Raw genomic sequence first — 24,471 nt, 5'->3', positions numbered from 1 at the left:
TTATTGTAAATTAAAGCATGTTCTGCATGCTCAATCACCTCCACTGTTGGTACGATGAAACGGTTGCTGCAACTGAAGGAGTCAATGAGCTTCATGTCCTGCTCAGACAGTGTGAAGTCAAACACTTGCAGGTTCTGCTGGATCCTGGAGGGGGTCACACTTTTGGGGATGCACACAACACCCCTCTGAAGGTGCCACCTGCATATAAAATATACAACTTATTCCCACAGATCTAGCATGATACTCTAATAACGTCAAGAGACCGGTAACAGTGCATATGAAATATACAATTCATTTCCATAGATCTAACCTTATGCTGTAATAACGTCAAGACCAGTGGTCTCCAATCACCGGTCCGAGGACCGGTAACGTTCCGTGACTCATTCGCTACCGAGCCGCACAGAAACAATTTACACCTGTCCCACTAAACACACCAATCAGCTTTTTTATAGATGTATTTTACAACTTCTTTTGTTATGGTACATGAATGCACATATAAAATGTTCATGTGCTAGATTGTAACCAAAGGCAAATTTTTTTGCTGTTTATCTGCCACATGTAGAAAGCTGGTCTGTGAAAATAATGCATACATTAAACTGGTCCCTAGTAGGGTTGTACAGTATACCTGTGCTAGTACAGTATCGCGGTACTAATGAATCAAAACCGGTACTATACTCTTTTTGGGCACGACTGTGTTTTTTCACATCATGACATTGCTGGTTTTACGAGCAGGGGAGCATGTTCGGCAGCACACAATCACTGAGTACCTACAAGCAGAAACTGTGTAGACAAAAGGGAGAACAGATAATTAAGCCAAAATGCAACTATAAAGGTGATGTGATAACACTGAAAGCCCTCAGGAAGATGCGCTCTAAAACATGGCTCGCTAGCAGTGAACGTCCAGCCGCAGTCGGCAATGTTTTAGCTACTTCTAAATGGCGACAAAGTAAGTTTCTTACAAGTATCATCCCTGAAGGACGAAGAATAGCTAAACATGCTTCACTACACACCGTAGGAGGATATGGTAGCTCACCGGCGTCACCGCTAACAAAAGCTAGTGCGCCTGATTGCAAACAAATGCCATGGGTGGATCAACACCTGACATCCACTGTAATGATAGTGTATCTAGTCGATAATACTATGATGACCGATATGTTTGATCGTCGCTTCTTTTTTTCCTTTTTTTAAAATTCATGTTTGTTAACTCAGGAAATATGTCCCTGGACACATGAGGACTTTGAATATGACCAATGTATGATCCTGTAACTACTTGGTATCAGATGGATACCTAAATGTGTGGTATTATCCAAAACTAATGTCAAGTATCTAAACTGAAGAATTTATTGCATTTTAACAGAAGTGTAGATAAAACTTGTTTAAACTAAGTAAGCACATATTAACAGTAAATGAGCAAGTGGATTAATAATCCTTTTTTGCAGCTTGTCCCTCAAATTTGACAAAATAATACAACGAAAAATGACTGTTACTGCATACGTCAGCAGACTAAATTAGGAGCCTTTGTTTACTTACTTTGTACTAAAAGACAAGTTGTCGAGTATGTTCACTATTTTATTTAAGGACAAACTTGCTGTAAGAAAGATTTTAGTTAATATTTTTTTTTTAAACCATTAAAGCTATTTTTTTATGGTCCCCTTTATTTAGAAAAGTATCGAAATTCATTTTGGTGATGGGACATTTCTAGTCCCTAGTGGAAAAAGGTTGGGGATCCCTGGTCTCGACCTTATCTGGGAAATTAAGTGAATTGATCTGCAGTTTTCAAGTGACTATTTTGATTACATTTCTTTACAGTGTACAGCAGATGTGTTTAAATCTTTTCTACTGCAGGTTGCATCCTAAATAACAAAGACTAGTCCATTTTGATATGTTTTTATTTTTAAACTTTCTAAAATGCCAAGAATTGTGTGTGTATATATATATATATATATATATATATATATATATATATATATATATATATATATATATATATATATATATATATCCACACCTTTTTAATCAATCTGTTTATACTTTTTTAAATCAAACTTGAATTGAATCTGATGGGAAAATACAAAATAACAAATATAACATGATTAAATTTGGAAATGTTAATCCACTGTCTGTCAATCTAAGGCCGGGGTGTCCAAAATGCGACCCGGGGGCCATTTGCGGCCCACAGCTAATCGTTTACCAGCCCACAACACTATCTGCAAAAATTGAAAAATTGATAGTATTGGAAAAATAAAAATAAAAACATTTTAAAAAAGTGAAATGAGGTGAAATCTAATGAGAAAAAGTGGCAATGTTTACACTAAGCTGCCATGTAGGCAGTTATTTTGTTCCTTTTGTCTTTATTTTCATTTTTTTCCATTGCTCAAAAAAAAGGACAAAAAAATCTGTTATAATGAATTATTACTTAAAAATTATCACTTTAAAATGTTTTATGTGGAAAAAATATTGCATATCTTGTGTGGTTGCCATATAAAAACAAAGTTTTGACAAAAGAGCATAAAACAAACAAAATAATAGTTCAAACTTATAATCGACAGATATATTGAAAGTTGATCTTGAAATTTAAGTGTCAAAAGTAAAAAAAAACTAATGAAGGGGAACCTTTTGGATCTCAAATATATTTAGTAAGATTTTATTTAACTTTTCACTCAGATTACTCAAAAATATTAAATAATTAAGATCAATGGTGTCCTGCATTATTGATCTCTGAGGCCTTTAATTGCCAAATAAAGGAACTCTCCTGAAGGAATCAATAAAGTACTATCTATCTATCTAAATACTGCATATTTCAGTTTTACTATAAAAAACAAAGTTGTCTGACAGAAAAGGCATACAACCTTATTTGTTTTACTTTATATCAACCTCAAGCTGATATAGAGATTTACTTAAGCATTAAATAAAAAATAATAATTTGACTTATTTTTAACATTTTAGAGACTGAGACCCTTCATGCTCCCAAGGAGCCCTAAGGATTAAAAAAAAAATCATATATTTTGTTATGTTTTAAAAATGAAAAATATCAAAATGGCCTCCGCATGCTTCAATTTTTCCGTGTGCGGCCCTCTGTTGAAAAAGTTTGGACACCCTTGATCTAAGGAGATGAAGTACGAGATCTTGGACGAACGGCATTGTCGTAAACTTGACTGTGCCTAATGCTGTGTCTGGAACATGCAGATTGATATCAAAGAAGTCGTACCGCAGTATGATCTGTGCAGGTGTTTTATGGCACCTCTTGGATATTTCCCCCAGTCGATGGTCTTGAAGCAGACAAGGTTCATCAGCGGAGGCCCAAGGGCGATCCCCGCTGCCCAGAGGACTGTAGGCGGTCAGACACACTGCCACTGACCTGAGGTGCGTTCAGCAGCACATAAGTTGTGGTTCTAGTATTTCAGAAGATGCGTGACTAACCTGCAGTGAGCCAGAAGATCCACTTGGGACAAATATGGGTGACACTCCACCTATTGCAACCATCAAGCACACACAGTGTGAAAAATGATGACTTGTGAACTATTTACAATTTTGATGTAACTTTGCAAGCATGTTTGAAATAAACTAAAATACCCAAAGTTGAATCACTAAAAATAAATGTAAAATCTAAATTTTAAATATGAAAACATGTTACATCCATCCATCCATCCATTTTCTACCGCTTATTCCCTTGTGGGGTCGCGGGGGGCGCTGGCGCCTATCTCAGCTACAATCGGCCCGATCTAAATGGTAAATATAAATGTAATTGTTAAATCTAAATCTAATTAACTCTCATTGTTGAATATAAATATAGACCATAAATCAAAATACAAATGTTATATCTGAATGATAAACATGAATCTAAATTTAAATGGGCAATTCTAAATGTCAAATCTGAATTTTACATCTAAAAAAAATGTTGCATCTTAATCTAAATTCACCTGTAAACGAAATGTAACATCTAAATGTAAAAATCTAAATGTTAAAACTAAATGTTAAATCTGAATTTTGAATCTAAATGTTACATTTTTTTTTTTTTTGTGTGTCCTGTCCAGCTTCTCAGGCAAATCATATAGTTGATGTAAATGCCCATATCGGCTGTTCAGATTTACTTTACAAAAGAGAAGTGTAAGGTACTTCTCTTGTTGTCTTATTTGAATGTGACTTTATTAAATGTATTTATATTATCATTGGGTGCAGCCGGGCCGAAGCAGGAGGGGATAGAAAGACAAAAAAAGGAAGACAGAGGGGGAAATTGTGGGGATAAGAGGGGGATTAGACAGAGAGACAAAAACAACAACAGCAAACACAATAACAACAACAACAATAGAACAACACCAGCACATACATAATATGTACAAATATGATCGTAAAAGTGATAGCAAATAAGCAGTTAGTGAAATAAATAATATAGTAATGACAATGAGCTTTTTTACACTAAAACTGGAGCAATACAAATACCAATAGAAAAAGTGCTAGATTACCTCTATTATCAACAATAAAGTTGTTCAAATGCAACGATACGTATACATAATGATAGCTAGAAAGATAATAAAAAAAAAAGAAAAAAAAGAAAAGAAAAAAGAAGGAATACCGAAAGATGAAAGGGAAGAGAGAGAGGCAACCTATATTAATCTTGTAGATTGTTATAGTAACAATGGTTTAAGCTCTGTCAATATGCCTTGTGTTACCCAGTTTACCCTAGGGCAACAGCATTGATATATGTTTGATGAAACATGATTATGTGCATGAGTGTATGTATGTATATGTACTTGTATATGAACACAATGTGTATATGAATGTTTGTACAGTAAATGTATATGTACAGTATATGTATGTTTGTTTGTACAGTGAATGTATATGTACAGTATGTGTATGTTTGTACCGTGAATGTGCGCGTGGATGGACGGACTTGGAGTATGTAGATATGTAATGTATTTGTGTATGTATGTGGGAGCATAGGTACCAATGTATGTACGTTTGTATGTATGAGTAACGGTGTGTGTTGTGTTAGTATATGTGTGTTTGTATGTACAATATATTTGACCGCTAGTGTGCGTGGGAGCCAGAGAGCCCAACCCAAACAGCAGGTGTGGCGCCCAGGGAACCAGGGACCACCCGCCCCACGCAGCCAGGCCGGCCAGCGGCGGGAACCCCGCGCCGCCCGGAAGAGCCGGCAGCAGGCCGAAGACAGACGCGCCCGGCAGAGGACAGGGCACGAGAGAAGCAGCGGACGGCCAGACCCCAAGCCAGCGAGAGAGAACCCCCCACACGGGCAGAAAGACGGGACGCCCCGCCCGGGGGAACCCAGAGACTCCCCGCAGCCGGACGGGAAGCCCGCCCCCGCCCCACCAGCACCCGGGCCCCACCGACCCCAACCCCACCCCCGGGGAGCACGACGCGGCCCACACCAGGCCACCCCACCCGAGCCGGCCGCCACATGACCACCCAGCGCAGGGCCGCGGGGACCACCCACCCCACCCGCAGGGACCCCAACGATGGAGATGGAACAACCAGCAACCGCCCTGTCGAAGTCCCCCCTTGAGGGAGGGGAGAAAAGGAAAAACAAAAAAACAAAAACAAAATAAATACATTAAATTATATATATATATATATATACATGCACACATATACACACATATACATACATATACATACACATACATATATATATATACACATATACACATACATATACATATCTATACACATACATACATACACATCCATACACATATACACACACACATACATATACGTATATATACCCATACATACACACATACACTTACATACACACACATACATATATATACACAAACACATATACACATTTTTATACATACATGCACACATACAGATATATACATACACATACATACATATATATATATATATATATACCCACATATACAAACATATATATACATACATGCAAACATACACATATATACATACATATACACACATACCTCCGCATACATATATACACACAAAAAAAAAAATACAAAAAATAAATAAATAAATAAATAAGCTCACAGACAGGCTGAGACACAACCTCACTACCCCAGCAGCTGGCCGACTCGCAGCAACTCGGAATACCCTGCAGCACCAAGCTACCACAATGGATGAGGGGACTAGACCCAGCCGGCCCCAACCAAGAAGGACACCTGGAAGGGATGGACGGCGGGACCCAGGGGCCCCAGACATGCAGCCCGGATGCAGTAGCCTGAGGCGCCGACCCCGATTGACCAGCATGCCCAGAGTGTATCCCCAGAAATATACATACACATATATACATATACATACATACACATCCACATACATATACAATTCTATACATCTGCATATATACATACACACACGCGTGGGTATGTATATATTCATACATACACATACCGGCATACATATTATATAGCCATATATATACATATATACATATACACATACATATATACACACATATATATACACATACATACACACATATACATATATACACATACATACATATATATATACACACATACACGTACACATACATACATACATACATACATACACACAGATACACACATATACATACACCTATATATGCACAAACATACACACATACATACACGTGTATACATACATAAAAACATAAATATTAACATACATAAATATATACATACATATACACGCATACACATATGTATACATACCCACACATGCACATACGCACATACATATACACATCTATGAACACACATACTTGTAACCATACATGCACACCAATATACGTACATACACACATTTGCATCCATCCATACACACATACACACGCACAAATATGTATACGACAACAAATCCATACACATGTCGGAGGGACAGCAATGAAGTCATGGCATCCACTGTCCACTGAGAACTAGCCGAACCCCCAAGCCCCATACATATATATAGACATATACACCTACACATATATACATACATACATACATACATACATACACATGTGTACCTACACACATACATACACTTCTACTGTATATACATACATACATATCTACATATACACATATATACACATGCATACCTACATATATAAACATGCATACCCATATATGCATACACACATATACACACGCATACCTACATATATAAACATGCATACCCATATATGCATACACACATCTACACATGCATGCATATACACACACATACATGTACATATATACACATCTATATATACATACACACGCCCACACATGTATACAAATATATATACATACATACATACCAATACACATACATACATACACCAACATACACTTGCATGCATGCACACATATACACATGCATGCATGTACACACATATATACACACACACACACATGCATACACATACATACATATACCGTACATACATACAAAGGGCCTGGTCACCAACAGTATCCAGCGCCACCACACCCCGCAACCAATCATGCACGTCCAGGCCCCCCCGCCCACCACCCACCAGGCACCCCAACCGGCAAAAGGTCCCAGGACCCAGCCCTGCGCCCAAAGCTGGCATGCCATGGCATTTATGCAGGCCCAGTGCTGCGATCAGCAATGCACACCGGGGCAGTGATACATATGTATGTACCTACATACACACACACACACAGATTTCAATATATACATACATATATATATATATATATATATATATATATATATATATATATATATATACATATATATATATATATATATACATATATATATATATATATATATATATATACATATATATATATACATATATACACATATATACGTATACATACACATACATATATATATACATATACATACACACATATGTATATATATATATATATACACACATATATACACGTATACATACACATACATATATATACATATACATACACACATACAAATATATACATACATACACATATATACATACATACACATACACACATATATACACATACATATACATACGTACACACATATACACATATATATATATATATATATATACATACATACATATACCCATATATATATACATACACACATACATACATACATATACACATACTGCTTACTTGCTCACACATACATACATATATATATATATACATACATACTTACATCTATATATACATATACACATATACATGAACACACATATACATACCCATATGCATCCATACACACACATATATACATACATACGCATAGACACATACATATATACACACATACATATATACACACAGACATACATACATATATATATATACACACATACATACATACATACATACATATACACACACATACATACACCTACACATATATAAATACACATACATACATACTAATATATATGTATATACATGCATACATACACACACATATACACATACACACACACATACGTGCATAAACACATATACACACACATACATATATACATTAACATATACATACATGTATAAACACAAACACATACAAATACACAATTTACAAACATACACACATACATACGCACCCATATATAAAATAAATCATAAAAGAATAAAATAAAATAAAATAAAATAAAAAAATGTATACAAAATATAATTCATAAATAAATAAGGGCGTAACAAACACAGGAGGGGGCCTAACGCAGGGCAGCCGGGCAGCACCGCCGGTGCCCCCACAAGGGAGGCAAGCAGCCCCCGCAACCCAGCACCAGGCGGGCCCGCACAGCCGCAGCGCAGGGCGACCCAGGGCAGACTCGCCCCGCGCCCCAGGGGAAGGAGGAAGCCCGAGGAGACCCGAGGCCAGAGGGGCACGAGCCGACCCCCGCCCGACAGCGGCAAGCCCCCAAGCCCCCCGGGCGCAATCCCCCGCCCAACCGCCCACGAGAGGGACAGACCCCCGCCCAACCCAAGGCCGCCGCCCGCAGCCCCACCCGCACCCCAGTACCCATCCAGGCACCCCCATCCACCCCCAGCCACCAGACCATCCAAGGACCAGCCCGCCAGGCCGGAACCAGGGGACACACCCCAGGCCCACACGACCCCGCGGCAGAAGGCACCCCGGGCACCCGCACCCATGTAGCCAGGCCCCATGGGCAGAGCCCCAGCCCAGCCCCCATGGGAGTCAGGTCAGGAAATTAATTAGCGGTGCCCAAAGAGATCGGAATTCTGTAAATTGTTTTAATTCAGCAGACATTCTTTCCATAACTACATAATCTAATAAAATATTTTTGTAAAGGTTTATACATAAATTATTTTTTGATTTCCAATTCATGAGAATAGTTTTCTTTGCGATGCGTAATGCGTTTATAAGGAGGTATGTTTTCTTTTTATCCAGATCAGTTGCGGAGAGATCACCCAACAGGCAGAGTGCGGGGGTGATGGGTATAGGAATCTCCACGCCAAAAGTTATTCACGGGAGCACAGGACCACATTGAATGTAAGTAGTTATCTACATTATTATCTGAGCAGTGTACACAAATGTTAGAGTCAGCTAAACCCATTTTATACATTCTTAGACCGGTGTAATGTATTCTATAAAGTATTTTAAGCTGAATCAGTTGTAAATTTGGATTCTTGATAAAACGAGAAGTATTGAGACATATTTGTTTCCAAAATTCTGGGTCACAGCTTGTGGATAAGTCTGAATGCCATTTGTAAGTTGGAATTCCTATTGTGTTATCAATCTTTGATAAGAGAAAATATACTTTGGATGAAACTTTGGGGGCAGATGTATTAAAGAATTTAACGGTTGTTGGATTACCTTCCCATGTAGTATTGTTGAATCTTGCACTGATTACAGATTTGATTTGTATATATTCTAGGAATTTGTTAGGATTTATTGCATATTGTGTTATCAACCTTTTAAAAGAGATAAAACTGTTTCCATTGAGGATATCCCCAAGGCATTTGACTCCGTTATCATACCATGTTGGAAAGTCCAATTGTTTTTTGTTAAGCAGAAAATCAGGATTATTCCAAATAGGCGTAAATTGGCAGGGAGTGAGCGGGGACCCAGTTATTTTCAAAAATTCCCACCAAGCTATTAAGGTAGAGCATATATTAATACTTTTAAAGCAGTTGTGTTTCCGGAGAATTCGGCTAATAAAGGCCAAGTTACAAATCGGGATCTCCTGGCTGAGTGATTGTTCAAACTCTAACCATAAATTATCTAATGAAGAGGGATTGATCCATTTCAATATATATTGTAGTTTATTTGCAAGGAAGTAATGGGAAAAGTTTGGAAGTTCTAGACCTCCATATTCTTTGGGTTTTTGTAAAGTTTTATGTCTGATTCGGGCTGGTTTATTTTTCCAAAGAAATTGATTGATGTGTGAGTCTAGTGATTTGAACCAGATTTGAGAAGGTTTGGTTGGAATCATTGAAAAGAGATAATTAACACTAGGCAAGACCATAATTTTGACGGTAGAGACCCTTCCCATTAGTGAGATAGGCAGTGACTTCCAACGCGCCAGATCATCCTCAATCGATTTTAAGATTGGGGAGTAATTCAAGTGATTTAGATCTGACAATGTGGAGGAAATATTGATACCCAGGTATTTAATGTTCCCTTTATGCAGTGGAATCGATGAGGTGCTCTGAAAGTCAAAGTTAATTGGTAACACAGTAGATTTGGGCCAGTTGATGGAGTAATCTGAAATAGAACTGAATTTATTGATGATTGAGATTGTCTCCTGAAGAGAAGAATTTGGATTTTGTAAGAAAAGTAATACATCATCTGCATTAAGGCTTATTTTATGATGAACGGTTGCGGTATGGATGCCTTTAATATTTGCATGCTGTCGGATTGCGGTTGCCAGAGGTTCAATAAATATAGCAAAAAGTGACGGAGAAAGTGGACACCCTTGCCTAGTGCCCCTCATAAGTTGAAACCTTAGAGAGATTTGGCTGTTCGTTCTAACCGAAGCTGTAGGGAAACTATATAGGACCTTGATCCATGCTATAAATGAGTCTCCAAATCCAAATTTCTGTAGAGTAGCTCATGGCAGAGTTCATATTTGGAGGAAGGAATGAGTTTTCTTTAATCTCTAAAGCCATTTTTGTAAATATTGGAGCGAGCAGTGACCAAAATGTTTAGTAGAACTCCACAGGGAACCCATCAGGCCCTGGTGCTTTATTGTTTGGCATCAGTTGAAGTGCGTCGTGAAGTTCATCTGCAGAAATAGCAAGATCTAAATTTGATACTTGCCTTGTATTTAATTTAGGTAAGTCTATACCGTTAAGAAATGTCTCAATGACTGAAGGAGATGGGACAATCTGGGGTGTATACAAGTTCCTGTAAAAATCTCTAAAGATGGAGTTAATTTCTTCAGGAACGTGCGCAATGTTCCCAGCTGAATCCTTAATGGATGGTATAGAACTTTTTTCTTTGTTTCATTTTAATTGGCTAGCCAAATATTTGCTTGGTTTATTATCATGTTCAAAATTTTCTAAGCGTAACCTCTGGAGCAGGAATTGACTTTTCTTATCAATTATTTCTCTTAAATCTAATTTGAGTTTCCTCAATTTGTTCAGAGTTTGTTCATTTTGTGAGTTAGCATACGCCATTTCTAATATATTTATTTCATTTTCAAGTTCCTGCTCTAATAAACGTTCTTTTTTTTCTTGTATGATGAATAAGAAATAATTTTTCCTCGCATAACTACTTTCGCCGTCTCCCAGAGAACGCAATATGTGATTTTTACCGAGAGAGAGAGAGAGCGCGCGCGTACGATGTTTACATGAGCGCCATGATGACGCACAGGTGTATTGTGGGAGGGGGAGAAAGAGAGGGCATGAAGCACAATGAAACCATACGAAGGAAAAAAAATACAACATTTACCGTGTTTAAGATGTTAGTAATACAGCCACAGCATGACTTCTGGATCACAGTAAAGTTGACCGTTAATGAAAAGTTTATATGATAGCACAACATCCTTCGGCGATAAACTTCTTACGAAGCGGGAACAAATGGCGGCGCCTGTCAAGGTATTCCTTGGGGAACTGGTCGTTGATGCTGAAGTTGGTTTCTTTTCAGCTCTCGGCCCTGGCTTCTCACCTGTTCCTTCTGCTTGTAATGATCGAATTTGGCTACGATGGGTCTCGGCCTCTTGTTCTCCGGCTTTTTGGCTCCCAGCCGGTGGACGCGATGAAAGGTGATGTTGTTGATGGTGTCAGTTGGAAGCTTGAGCTGGTGTTCCATGAAGGACTTGATGGTTCCCTCTGGATCTTCCTCGGTCTTTTCCGGTATTCCCGCGAAGACCAGATTGTCCCTCGTGCTTTTCGCCTGGAGGTCCAGCATCGTCTCCTTCATGCACCTATTTTCCCGGGTGAGGTTCACCACTCCGTTGGTGAGGGATTTAACTGACTCCCGAAGAGCGGCGTTCTCCTTGGCGAGAGAAACGACTTGCTGTTGTCCGAATTCCAAACTCTCACGGATGGTTTGGAATTCCCTGTGGAGCACCTCGACAAGTGCGAGGCGGCTATCCAAACAAGTCAGCCTTTTGTCGATGGAATCCAGGATTTCGGTGAAGCTTGTACCCGGCGGTGACACATGGCCAGGTGAGTCCTCCGGGCGGCTCCTTTTTGATGTTGGCGTCTTAGATGGCTTCCCCATGACGAGACGATCGTAGCACTCTTCTATGTAGTCTTCAAGTTCCTCCAGATTTAGATATTTTGGTTTTGTTTGCTTTATTTTTTGTCTTAGTTTTAATTTTGGCGGATTTCTGAATTAATTACAATTGTTTGGCAGCCGAATGTGCCGCTTGATTCTATTTTTTTTCCCGCGTCACGTACGGTCTCTCTCGCGAGACTACAGCCTTACTGACGCATCACCTGACCTGTTACATTTTAATCCAGGTCAAATATACATTTTAAAATAAATCTAAATGTAAAATCTAAATTTTAAATCTAAATATTAAATGTAAAATCTAAATGTTAACTCTAAATCTGAATCTAAATGATAAAATATAAATTTAAATGTTAAATCTGTTTCCAAAGAGGAAATCTAAATATTAAGACTAAATAAACTAAATCAAAACATTTTTCTCAACACTCAACATTAATTCTACCTGGTTGACCACAGGCTTGTGTCTGGCTGTGCTGATGATGTTATTGGTCTGTCTGGCGTTAAAGTTGGACAGACCAATGGCCTTGACCAGACCTTGGTCTACGAGGTCCTCCATGGCGGCCCATGTGTCTTTGTAGTGTGTATTGGAGTAATGCACACTCCCATCTTCTCGTCGAGGCATCAGCTCCTTCCCTGGTCTGCAACAATAACAACAAACCTCATGTGACACACACAGTGTGTGTGTATATATATATATATATATATATATATATACATATATATATATATATATATATACACACACACTCTTTACATAATAGTGATGGGAAGTGACTCACTGAAAGGCCATAGGCCAGTGCATCAGATAGAGGTCTAGATAAGAGACACCCAGGTGGTCCAGGGTGGTCTTGCATGCTTCCTCAACATCTGAGGGGTCATGTTTGGTGTTCCACAGTTTGGACGTCAGAAACACTTGATCACGACGCAACGCCTGCAAGAATAGCGACAAAGGCATGTTGGTTCTTTTACATGTGATCGGCTTTTTTGTGTAAATGTTGACCCCGGAATATTATTGTAGTCCTTTACAAATGATATTTGTATAATGTTTTTGACCTCATTCTACATTTTGTATCATTGTCTTTCTTCTCTGATTGGCTGTAAGGAGTCACATGTTTCTACTTAGCTAATATGGTTAATTGTATGCCCAATGAGGGATCAATAATCCAACTAATAATAAATCTCTCTATATTTACTTTTTAACAACGCAAAAAAAGTGTGTGCCAAATATAACAAAAAACATATTTTGTTTGTGTGATTATATATATATATATATATTTTTTTTTTAATGTAAGGCGCCAAATGAAAAATTAAATCACACTTCTCCAGCTGATATATTTTTTAATATATTTAGCTCACCATTCTCACATTTAAATTATTTTCTACACATTTGAGGTATGAATTGAATGGTTGACCTAAATGTTAAATCTTAATACAAAAATGAAAAGTAAAGTCTAAATGTTAAATATAAATGTTAAATCTAATTCTAAATATTAAGTCCAAATCTAAATCTTAAATCTAAGTGGAAAATTAAAAAAAAAAATCGAAAAGTTGAATATAAATATTAAATATAAATGTTAAATCTGATTGTCAAATCAAAAATCTATATATTAACACTAGATCAAAATGTTAAATATAAATCTGGATGTAAAATCTAAAAGTAAAATATAACAATGTAAATCCATCCATCCATTTTCTACCGCTTATTCCCTTTGGGGTCGCCGGGGGGCGCTGGTGCCTATCTCAGCTACAATCAGGCGGAAGGCGGTGTACACCCTGGACAAGTCGCCATCTCATCGCAGGGCCAACAATGTAAATCTAAATGTTAAATGTAACTAAATGTAAAATGTCTTGTTAAATATAATTCTAGATTTAAAATCTAAATGTTAAATATAATTCTAAATGTAAAATCTAAATGTTAAATATAACTCTAAATTATAATCTATTTGTTAAATATAACTCTAAATCTTAAATCTAAATATTGAATTTAAGTGTAAAATCTAAATGTTGAATATACTTAAAAATTTAAAATCTAAATGTTAAATACAACTCTAAATGTAAAATCAAAATCTGAAATATAACTAAATGTGAAATATAATTCTAAATGTTAAATATAACTCATTGTTATATCTAAATGTTATATATAACTCTAAATGTTAAATTCCTTTTCTATGCTGCTTATCCTCATTAGGGTTGTGGGTTAGCTGGAGCCAGCTGACTTTGGGAAAGAAGCAGGGTACACACTAGAGTGGACCCCATCCAATGGCATAAATATTCAATTTAAATGTTAAAAATTAATCTAAATGTTAAATTGGAAAGAAAAACACTAAATTGGCCCTAGAGTATGAATGTTGTCCGTCTATTTGTGTTGGCTCTGCGATGAGGTGGTGACTTGTCCAGGGTGTACACCGCCTTACACCTGAATGTAGCTGGGATAGGCTCCAGCACCAGTAAATCGTTGGATGGATAGAAATATAAATGTTAGTCTTTTGTTATTGTTGTTTGCAATGGTGTGGAAGTGTGTAGTGCAGGTGGTGTACTGGTGTTTTCATGTCGGACAACAAGGTTACCTTCCCGGGACCGACCCTGAAGGCCAGAGCCTCGCCCACCTCCTGTTCATTGCCATATGCCGCTGCACAGTCAATGTGTGTGTAGCCACAGTCTAATGCTGCCAGCACCGCCTGTTTCACCTGCAATCAACACGTAAACACACCTTTTAATCACTGGCACACTCAACAGCTGCAACATCTCAATAAGAACACTTCCTCAGTCTTAAGAGATCCAATCAAGAGCTGCGTTTGGAAGAACTGTAAAACCTCGTCTATCGTTAATTGACCGTGGTGAACTAAAATGATTTACAAATCAAATATTTTTATAACTGTAGAATAAAAAAACCTCTTTACAACCTTCCAAACACAGTTTTGTTTTTTGTTTTTTACATTTTGAGAACCCTTTATATTTGAAATAGCACCACAAACACCAGACCTGGCCAAATTAAAGGGGAAAATTATCACAATTTCTGAAGGGTTAAAACCAATAAAAATCAGTTCCCAGTGGCTTATTTTATTTTTCTAAGTTTTTCTCAAAATTTTACCCATCACGCAATATTCCGAAAAACAGCTTCAAAGTGCCTGATTTACACCATCGCTATATCCACCCGTCTATTGTCCTGTGACGTCACTGAGTGAAGCCAGCAAAAAAAAAAACATTGCGGATAGCACAGAAAGGTATCGCGATATTAGCTTGGATTCAGACTCGGATTTCAGCGCCGTAAGCGATTCAACAGATTACGCATGTATTGAAACGGATGGTTGGAGTATCGAGGCAGGTACCGAAAACGAAATTAAAGAAGAAACAGAAGCTTTTGAGCCATATAACGACAGACAGCGGCACGAGAGGAAGCGCGGACGAATTCGGCGATCGCCTTCTAAACAACGATTGGTATGTGTTTGTTTGGCATTAAATGTGGGTGGAGGGAAAGGCTGGATGCAAATATAGCTAAAAATGAGGCATAATGATGCAATATGTACATACAGTTTGCCTAAATAGCATGTTAGCATCGATTAGCTTGCAGTCATGTCAAGACCAAATATCTCTGATTAGCACACTCCGCATACAACAAAACACACCTTTCGGATTTTGTTGACTTTATCGTTGGAAATGCATCTGCTTTGAGTGTCGCAGGATATCCACACATTCTTGCCATTTCTGTCATAGCATAGCTGTCGTCGGTACAGTGTGCAGAACAAACGAGGGACTTTCGCATCTTTTGACCACTGTTGCAACTTGAATCCGTCCCTGATCGTGTTGTTACACCCTCCGACAACACACCGACGAGGCATAATGTCTCCAAGGTACGTAAAACAGTCGAAAAAACGGAAAATAACAGAGCTGATTTGACTTGGTGTGTGTAATGTGTTTGAGAAAATGGCAGATTGCTTCATGTTGTGACGTCACGGGTGAAAGGTCATCGCTCCGACAGCGAACAACTGAAAGGCGTTTAAATCGCCAAATTCACCTTTTAGAGTTCGGAAATCGGTTAAAAAAACATATGGTCTTTTTTCTGCAACATCAAGGTATATATTGACGCTTACATAGGTCTGGTGATAATGTTCCCTATATGTCCCGGAGGCCACATGCGGCCCGTTAAGCTTTTCAATCAGGCCCGCCGAACATTCCCAAATAATTGTTTTTCGATCTTTAAGATGGAAAGTGTAGCTGCCATTATGATGTGCATTCATGTTTTTAAATGACCGTAAGTCGTAAGTATTTCAATGGTTGCAATCTGCACTTTTGCATAATGTACCAGTTACTGTGGTTATCTAATTAGTTACTATGGTAATCTAATTAGTTACTACGGCAATCAAAGTCACAGCAGCTCAGACGAGGCACCAAGCAGTGTGGGTGGGGAATGTTTCCACAGAGTGTTTCTAGAGTGGCTAGCCTGAAATGTGGGTGTCAGGGACAGACGCGGAAGGAGATTTTTAGAACAAATTTGTAAAGCTTAGTGATTATATGATCACATATATCAAATTGTAGGTGTTTTTTTACCCTTCGCCTTCATATTTCGCTGTTTGTTATATTTTTCTTGTGTTTCGCTTGAATATGTCAATGGAGAAAGGGTGTGACGTTCATATGTTGTCAATATTCAGTGTTTTATCATTCATAGTTAATATTGTAAATCCCACATTCTTTATATTCGTGTATATTCTGGGTGTCTTATTCAGTGAAAAATGTAAAATTCCATTTCGTTTTTTGAGGCGGTCGGTCATTACGTTTTTAGCATTCAATCCGACATTATTGTGAGGTTTTGTATCAGTGTTCCTAAAATTCAGATATTCCAGCCCCCAGATACATTTTTTTCAGACATATTTTTTTCGCTAAATTTGGCCCCGAGTCAAAATAAAAGCTTAGTGATTTATCAGATTGTTTTTTTTTACCCTTCGCATTCATATTTTGCTGTGTTCATTGCATTTTTGTTGCCTTCCGCTTGATTGTAAAATATGTAGATTGAAAGGGGGTGTGGCGTTGACATGTTGTCAATATTCAGTGTTTTATCCTTCATAGTTAATATTGTTATTCCATCATCCTTTATTTTTTAATGTACATTCTGGGTGTCTTATTCAATAAAATAATTAAAAATTCTATTCCGATTTTTAAGGCGTTCTGTCATAATGTCTTTAGCATTCAGACATTATTGTGAGGATTTGTATTAGTGTTTTTATAAATAGATATACCGGCCCCCAGACACATTGTTTTCTGTCAATTTGGCCCCCCCAGGCAAAATAATTGCCCAGACCTGACATACACTCATTAAATCCACTATAGTAATGCTGCCCGAGGCTGAGCCAATCAGTGGCCATAATACTGAACATCATACTCTGATTGGTTTGGTCTCATCTAGTTTAGATTTTTTTTTGTAGATAATTAAGAAACTTTATGCTTAAAAATGTGGTCCTAAAATACATTTTAAAAACTCCATAAATTGAAATATTAAGAACACCACTGCAAATCACAACCATAATTACACTCGTATTGGATCTCATTGGACAATGCAAACCTGTACCTGTCCTGGTGCACTCTTCCAAGTCCCGAGGCCCACCATGGGCATCCTCTGGCCTGTTGCAAGCGTGACGAAGGCGCTCATGTTCCACCTTTGTGCAGCTGACACACAAAGTAAGACTTTGTGAGGCGGACCAGTCAGTCAGTTACCGATATTAGCGTCCACTTCTCAACCCATGAACTGCTGCTGCTTGTTTAACATCTTCTATCCACACAGTATGAAGTGGACATAATTGGAAATGCAAACCTTCAGTGAACTCTGCTGCCTGCGTGCCAGAAATAGCTGATGCGGCGATTAGTCACAGTGTACTGCAGCTCCTCTCAGCAGCCTTGTGCACTACGCAGTGTGCACTATGCAGTATAGTATCCTCACACCTCACATGATTAAAGTGGACTTAACACATGTTGTTTGAAAATGAAGTGCAAGTTCTTACCTGTTTTTTTCTGTTTTGGGTAGTCAGAGAGCAACAGTCCATAGGAGATGGGGGACAAAAAACGAGTTCATGGTCAAAGTCTCCCTTCCTTGTTTATGTGTAACTAAAACAGATGTTCAAACTCCACTGCACACGTTTCCAAAAAAACTGCAGCATCCTCTGATAGCGATCATGAATCAGCAACATTCCTTCCACAAACCTGTTTGTACATTTTTATTACAATCTGTTTGGTTCTTATTCTTCTACATCCACTATTTACAATAATAAAAATTACAACCAATGTTGTAAAATCTCAAATTTACATGACATCTTTTTGATAGCTCCTATATTTTGATGCAGATTTGGACAAAAGATCCAATTGACTTATTGATTTTGTCACGCCTGTAGACTGTTTTGTTTTTTGCCATGTTTGGTCATGTTTAGTTTTTTGGACATTTAGTTCTGTCTTTGCACTTCCTGGTTTGTTTTCATCTCCATGCCAACCCATTAGTTTCACCTGGTCTCCTTGTCACGTCCCTGTCCTCAGCCTCACACCTGTTTTCACTAATCATCATAGCTGCTATTTAAGCCATTATTTTTTTGTCTTTGTCCTGGCAACTTCATCTACCCACGCTGCACCTCAATTTATGTCCTCGAACACCTTGCTATACATGCCCCTTGTTTCGGTCCAAGTAAGTTTTGTATTTCTGCCTCAGTGCAAGTTTAATTTGTTTGTCTTTAGTCATGCCATTGTGCTAGTTTTGTTTTGATTAGAGTAGTTTATTTTCCGCCATTTGAGCCTTTTTGTAGTTTGTTTGTTTATTAAAAAAATTAAACATGTACTCACGTCCACGCCTGGCTCGTTCCAAATATTCTCTGCATCGAAGAAACAACCTTAATCCAAGTCCCAGTTTGACAGTTTTTCCCTTTTTGCTGTTACAGTCCACTTGCACTGAGGCAATGGCAATGATCCAGCAGAATGGACATGTTTATTTTTGAAGTTCTTTTAGAACTACCTCAATGCATTAGTGTCTCACATGATGATGATCATTATTATTACATCATAAAAACTTATTATCAATATCATCATCATTGATTATTAGAAAGGAGATTAAAGACAATGCGTCCCAGCTACAACTGGGTTATAGTAACACAGATACGACTGTATATACGGCGGATACTGCAAATATCCAAAATAGTTTCTCTCGTTTTGATGAAATAACATTAGAAGGATTGTTACAACGTGTAAATGGAATAAAACAAACAACATGTTTACTTGACCCACTTCCTGGGAAACTTATCAAGGAGTTTTTTGTATTATTAGGTCCATCAGTGCTAAATATTACAAACTTATCACTTTCCTCGGGCACTGTTCCCCTAGCATTCAAAAAAGCGGTTATTCATTCTCTCCTTAAAAGACCTAACCTCGATCCTGACCTCATGGTAAATTACCGACCGGTGTCTCACCTTCCCTTTATTTCGAAAATCCTCGAAAAAATTGTTGCAGAGCAGCTAAATGAACACTTAGCGTTTAACAATCTATGTGAAACCTTTCAATCCGGTTTCAGGGCAAATCACTCGACTGAGACAGCCCTCGCAAAATTGACTAATGATCTATTGCTAACGATGGACTCTGATGCGTCATCTATGTTGCTGCTCCTCGATCTTAGCGCTGCTTTCGATACCGTCGATCATAATATTTTATTAAAGCGTATCAAAACACGAATTGGTATGTCAGACTCAGCCCTGTCATGGTTTAACTCTTATTTTACTGATAGGATGCAGTGCGTCTCCCATAACAGTGTGACCTCGGACTATGTTAAGGTAACGTGTGGAGTTCCCCAGGGTTCGGTCCTTGGCCCTGTACTCTTCAGCATCTACATGCTGCCGCTGGGTGACGTCATACGCAAATACGGTATTAGCTTTCACTGTTATGCTGATGACACCCAACTCTACATGCCCCTAAAGCTGACCAACACGCCGGACTGTAGTCAGTTAGAAGCGTGTCTTAATGAAATTAAACAATGGATGTCCGCTAACTTTTTGCAACTTAATGCCAAAAAAACGGAAATGCTGATTATCGGTCCTGCTAGACACCGACCTCTATTTAATAATACAACTTTAACATTTGACAACCAAATAATAAAACAAGGTGACTCTGTAAAAAATCTGGGTATTATCTTCGACCCAACTCTCTCCTTTGAGTCACACATTAAAAGCGTTACTAAAACGGCCTTCTTTCATCTCCGTAATATCGCTAAAATTCGCTCCATTTTGTCCACTAAAGACGCCGAGATCATTATCCATGCGTTTGTTACGTCTCGTCTCGATTACTGTAACGTATTATTTTCGGGTCTCCCCATGTCTAGCATTAAAAGATTACAGTTGGTACAAAATGCGGCTGCTAGACTTTTGACAAGAACAAGAAAGTTTGATCATATTACGCCTGTACTGGCTCACCTGCACTGGCTTCCTGTGCACTTAAGATGTGACTTTAAGGTTTTACTACTTACGTATAAAATACTACACGGTCTAGCTCAAGCCTATCTTGCCGATTGTATTGTACCATATGTCCCGGCAAGAAATCTGCGTTCAAAAGACTCCGGCTTATTAGTGATTCCTAGAGCCCAAAAAAAGTCTGCGGGCTATAGAGCGTTTTCCGTTCGGGCTCCAGTACCCTGGAATGCCCTCCCGGTAACAGTTCGAGATGCTACCTCAGTAGAAGCATTTAAGTCTCACCTTAAAACTCATCTGTATACTCTAGCCTTTAAATAGACCTCCTTTTTAGACCAGTTGATCTGCCGCTTCTTTTCTTTCTCCTATGTCCCCCGCTCCCTTGTGGAGGGGGTCCGGTCCGATGACCATGGATGAAGTACTGGCTGTCCAGAGTCGAGACCCAGGATGGACCGCTCGTCGGGACCCAGGATGGACCGCTCGCCTGTATCGGTTGGGGACATCTCTACGCTGCTGATCCGCCTCCGCTTGAGATGGTCTCCTGTGGACGGGACTCTCGCTGCTGTCTTGGATCCGCTTGAACTGAACTCTCGCGGCTGTGTTGGAGCCACTATGGATTGAACTTTCACAGTATCATGTTAGACCCGCTCGACATCCATTGCTTTCGGTCCCCTAGAGGGGGGGGTTGCCCACATCTGAGGTCCTCTCCAAGGTTTCTCATAGTCAGCATTGTCACTGGCGTCCCACCGGATGTGAATTCTCCCTGCCCACTGGGTGTGAGTTTTCCTTGCCCTTTTGTGGGTTCTTCCGAGGATGTTGTAGTCGTAATGATTTGTGCAGTCCTTTGAGACATTTGTGATTTGGGGCTATATAAATAAACATTGATTGATTGATTGATATTAACATTATTATTATATCATCATTATTAATATTATTACTCTATTATTATCATTGTAATGATCATCATTAATATTATTTGTGATTATATATATATTTTTGTTTTATAAATATTACAAATTATACATTATTTTTATTGTTATAACTATCATGATTTTCATTGTTATCAGCATCTTCATATTTATCATAATATATAGTTATGACGTACTACAAAGTATATACAAATATATATATATATATATATATCATATACGATTATATCATCATTATCATTATATTATTATTTTTTATAATTATTATTGTTATCATTATGCATATTATCAACATCATCATCATTAATACTAACAATATTATACCATCATTATTAATATAATGATGATCATTATAATGATTCATCCTTATATTCCATCCATCCATCCATTTCCTACCGCTTATTCCCTTTGGGGTAGCGGGGGGCGCTGGTGCCTATCTTAGCTACAATCTGGCGGAAGGCGGGGTACACCCTGAACAAGTCACCACCTCATCGCAGGGCCAACACAGATAGACAGACAACATTGACACTCACGTTCACACACTAGGGCCAATTTAGTGTTGCCAATCAACCTATCCCCAGGTGCATGTCTTTGGAAGTGGGAGGAAGCCGGAGGACCCGGAGGGAACCCACCCATTCACGGGGACGACCTGCAAACTCCACACAGAAAGATCCCGAGCCCGGGATTGAACCCAGGACTACTCAGAACCTTCGTATTGTGAGGCGGACGCACTAACCCCTCTGCCACCGTGAAGCCCTCATCCTTATATTATTGATTATATTTTATTTTGTTAAATACATATCACATATCACACATTATACATAGTTATATATGTATATGTATATATATATATCCACACACACACACACACACACACACACACACACACACACACACACACACACACACACACACACACACACACACACACACACACACACACACACACACACACACAAATATATTATCATCATGATTGTCACTGTTATATATATATATTTTTTTTTTCCAAGATGGCGGCGCCCGGACGGGCTGCGCTCTCGAGGAGCTCTTGCTAAAGATGAAACATTTGGCAGAAATACTGGACAATTCCACAAACTTTATGGCTGGCTCGCATCGTGGTCACTCCGTGATCACGTACGACCGCCAGACACTTCTGGATGTGGACGAATCGGGCCGTTTTGGACTGATAGACACTTGCGTGCTAGACTTGCTAACTAGCATGGGAATTCATCGGCGGCTACATCCAGCGGCCTGTGAAGCAGCGGAGTCTAGTAGCAGCGGGGGCCGTCTACGGAGCAGACGCCAGCGGTGTGATCGGAAACGCGGATGCCGAGCGGGGCTAAAAACAAAGCAGAAGGCTAATCCCCACAGAACACCACTTTCCTCCATCCCGAAGACGGATTTAGATGGAAAATGCGAGACTACTGGTCTGGGTAAGGAGTCTGTTAAATTAGAACAAGTTTTTTCTGCTTTGAGTGTTTCAGAGTTGGACATGTGTTTTACTGAGGTGGCTAACTATGATGCGTGCAGTTTATCAAAGCAACAAACAAACAATCGGAAAATCCCCGTTACTGAGGTGGCTAACCATGATGCGTGCAGTTTATCAAAGCAACAATCAAACAATCGGAAAATTCCTGTCGTATCAATTCCTAGATATGGTCGTAACTATACTAAATGCACTGGGCATAATAAACACAACATTATTAATATTGCTACTACGGATAATTTGATCAAAAACTCCCTAAAACAGCCCACTACCTATAATATAGGTTTTTTAAACAAAGATCATTGTCTCCTAAAACGTTGTTAGTTAATGATATTATCAGAGATAACAATCTTAACGTCATCGGTCTCAGCGAAACCTGGCTTAAACCAAACGACTTTTTTGCGCTAAATGAGGCATGTCCTCCTAACTTTACACATGCGCATATTGCCCGTCCGCTCAAAAGGGGTGGGGGGGTCGCACTAATATACAACGAAAACTTTAACCTTAGTCCTAACATAAATAATAAATATAAATCGTTTGAGGTGCTTACTATGAGGTCTGTCACACCGCTGCTTCTACACCTGGCTGTTATCTACCGCCCCCCAGGGCCCTATTCGGACTTTATTAATGAATTCTCAGAGTTCGTTGCTGATCTAGTGTCTCACCTTCCCTTTATTTCAAAAATCCTTGAAAAAATTGTTGCGGAGCAGTTAAATGAACACTTAGCGTCTAACAATCTATGTGAAACCTTTCAATCCGGTTTCAGGGCAAATCACTCCACGGAGACAGCCCTCGCAAAAATGACTAATGATCTATTGCTAACGATGGATTCTGATGAGTCATCTATGTTGCTGCTCCTCGATCTTAGCGCTGCTTTCGATACCGTCGATCATAATATTTTATTAGAACGTATCAAAACACGAATTGGTATATCAGACTTAGCCCTGTCTTGGTTTAACTCTTATCTTACAGATAGGATGCAGTGTGTCTCCCATAACAA

At 38.7% G+C, this 24,471-nt stretch overlaps 1 protein-coding gene across 5 annotated transcripts in view; it reads right to left on the bottom strand.

Moving 5' to 3' along the window:
* The window catches only part of akr1a1a (aldo-keto reductase family 1, member A1a (aldehyde reductase)), a 34,789-nt gene that overhangs the window by 969 nt on the left and 9,349 nt on the right, over nucleotides 1-24,471 (bottom strand). The window contains exons 1-9 of one of the 5 annotated variants that reach the window (XM_061906410.1): nucleotides 18,621-18,681; nucleotides 18,434-18,561; nucleotides 18,191-18,288; nucleotides 15,195-15,314; nucleotides 13,407-13,558; nucleotides 13,070-13,265; nucleotides 3,421-3,470; nucleotides 3,209-3,358; nucleotides 39-198 (exon numbers count right to left, since the gene is read on the bottom strand). In XM_061906410.1, coding sequence (XP_061762394.1) covers nucleotides 39-198; nucleotides 3,209-3,358; nucleotides 3,421-3,470; nucleotides 13,070-13,265; nucleotides 13,407-13,558; nucleotides 15,195-15,314; nucleotides 18,191-18,271 — 909 coding nt within the window. In that variant the 5' untranslated portion in view covers nucleotides 18,272-18,288; nucleotides 18,434-18,561; nucleotides 18,621-18,681. The other 4 variants (XM_061906408.1, XM_061906409.1, XM_061906406.1 and 1 more) reach the window with 4 other exon arrangements.

Source organism: Nerophis ophidion, linkage group LG07 (genome assembly GCF_033978795.1).
Source record: "Nerophis ophidion isolate RoL-2023_Sa linkage group LG07, RoL_Noph_v1.0, whole genome shotgun sequence".
NCBI classification, from domain to species: domain Eukaryota; kingdom Metazoa; phylum Chordata; class Actinopteri; order Syngnathiformes; family Syngnathidae; genus Nerophis; species Nerophis ophidion.
This window is presented reverse-complemented; position numbering and strand designations above follow the sequence as displayed.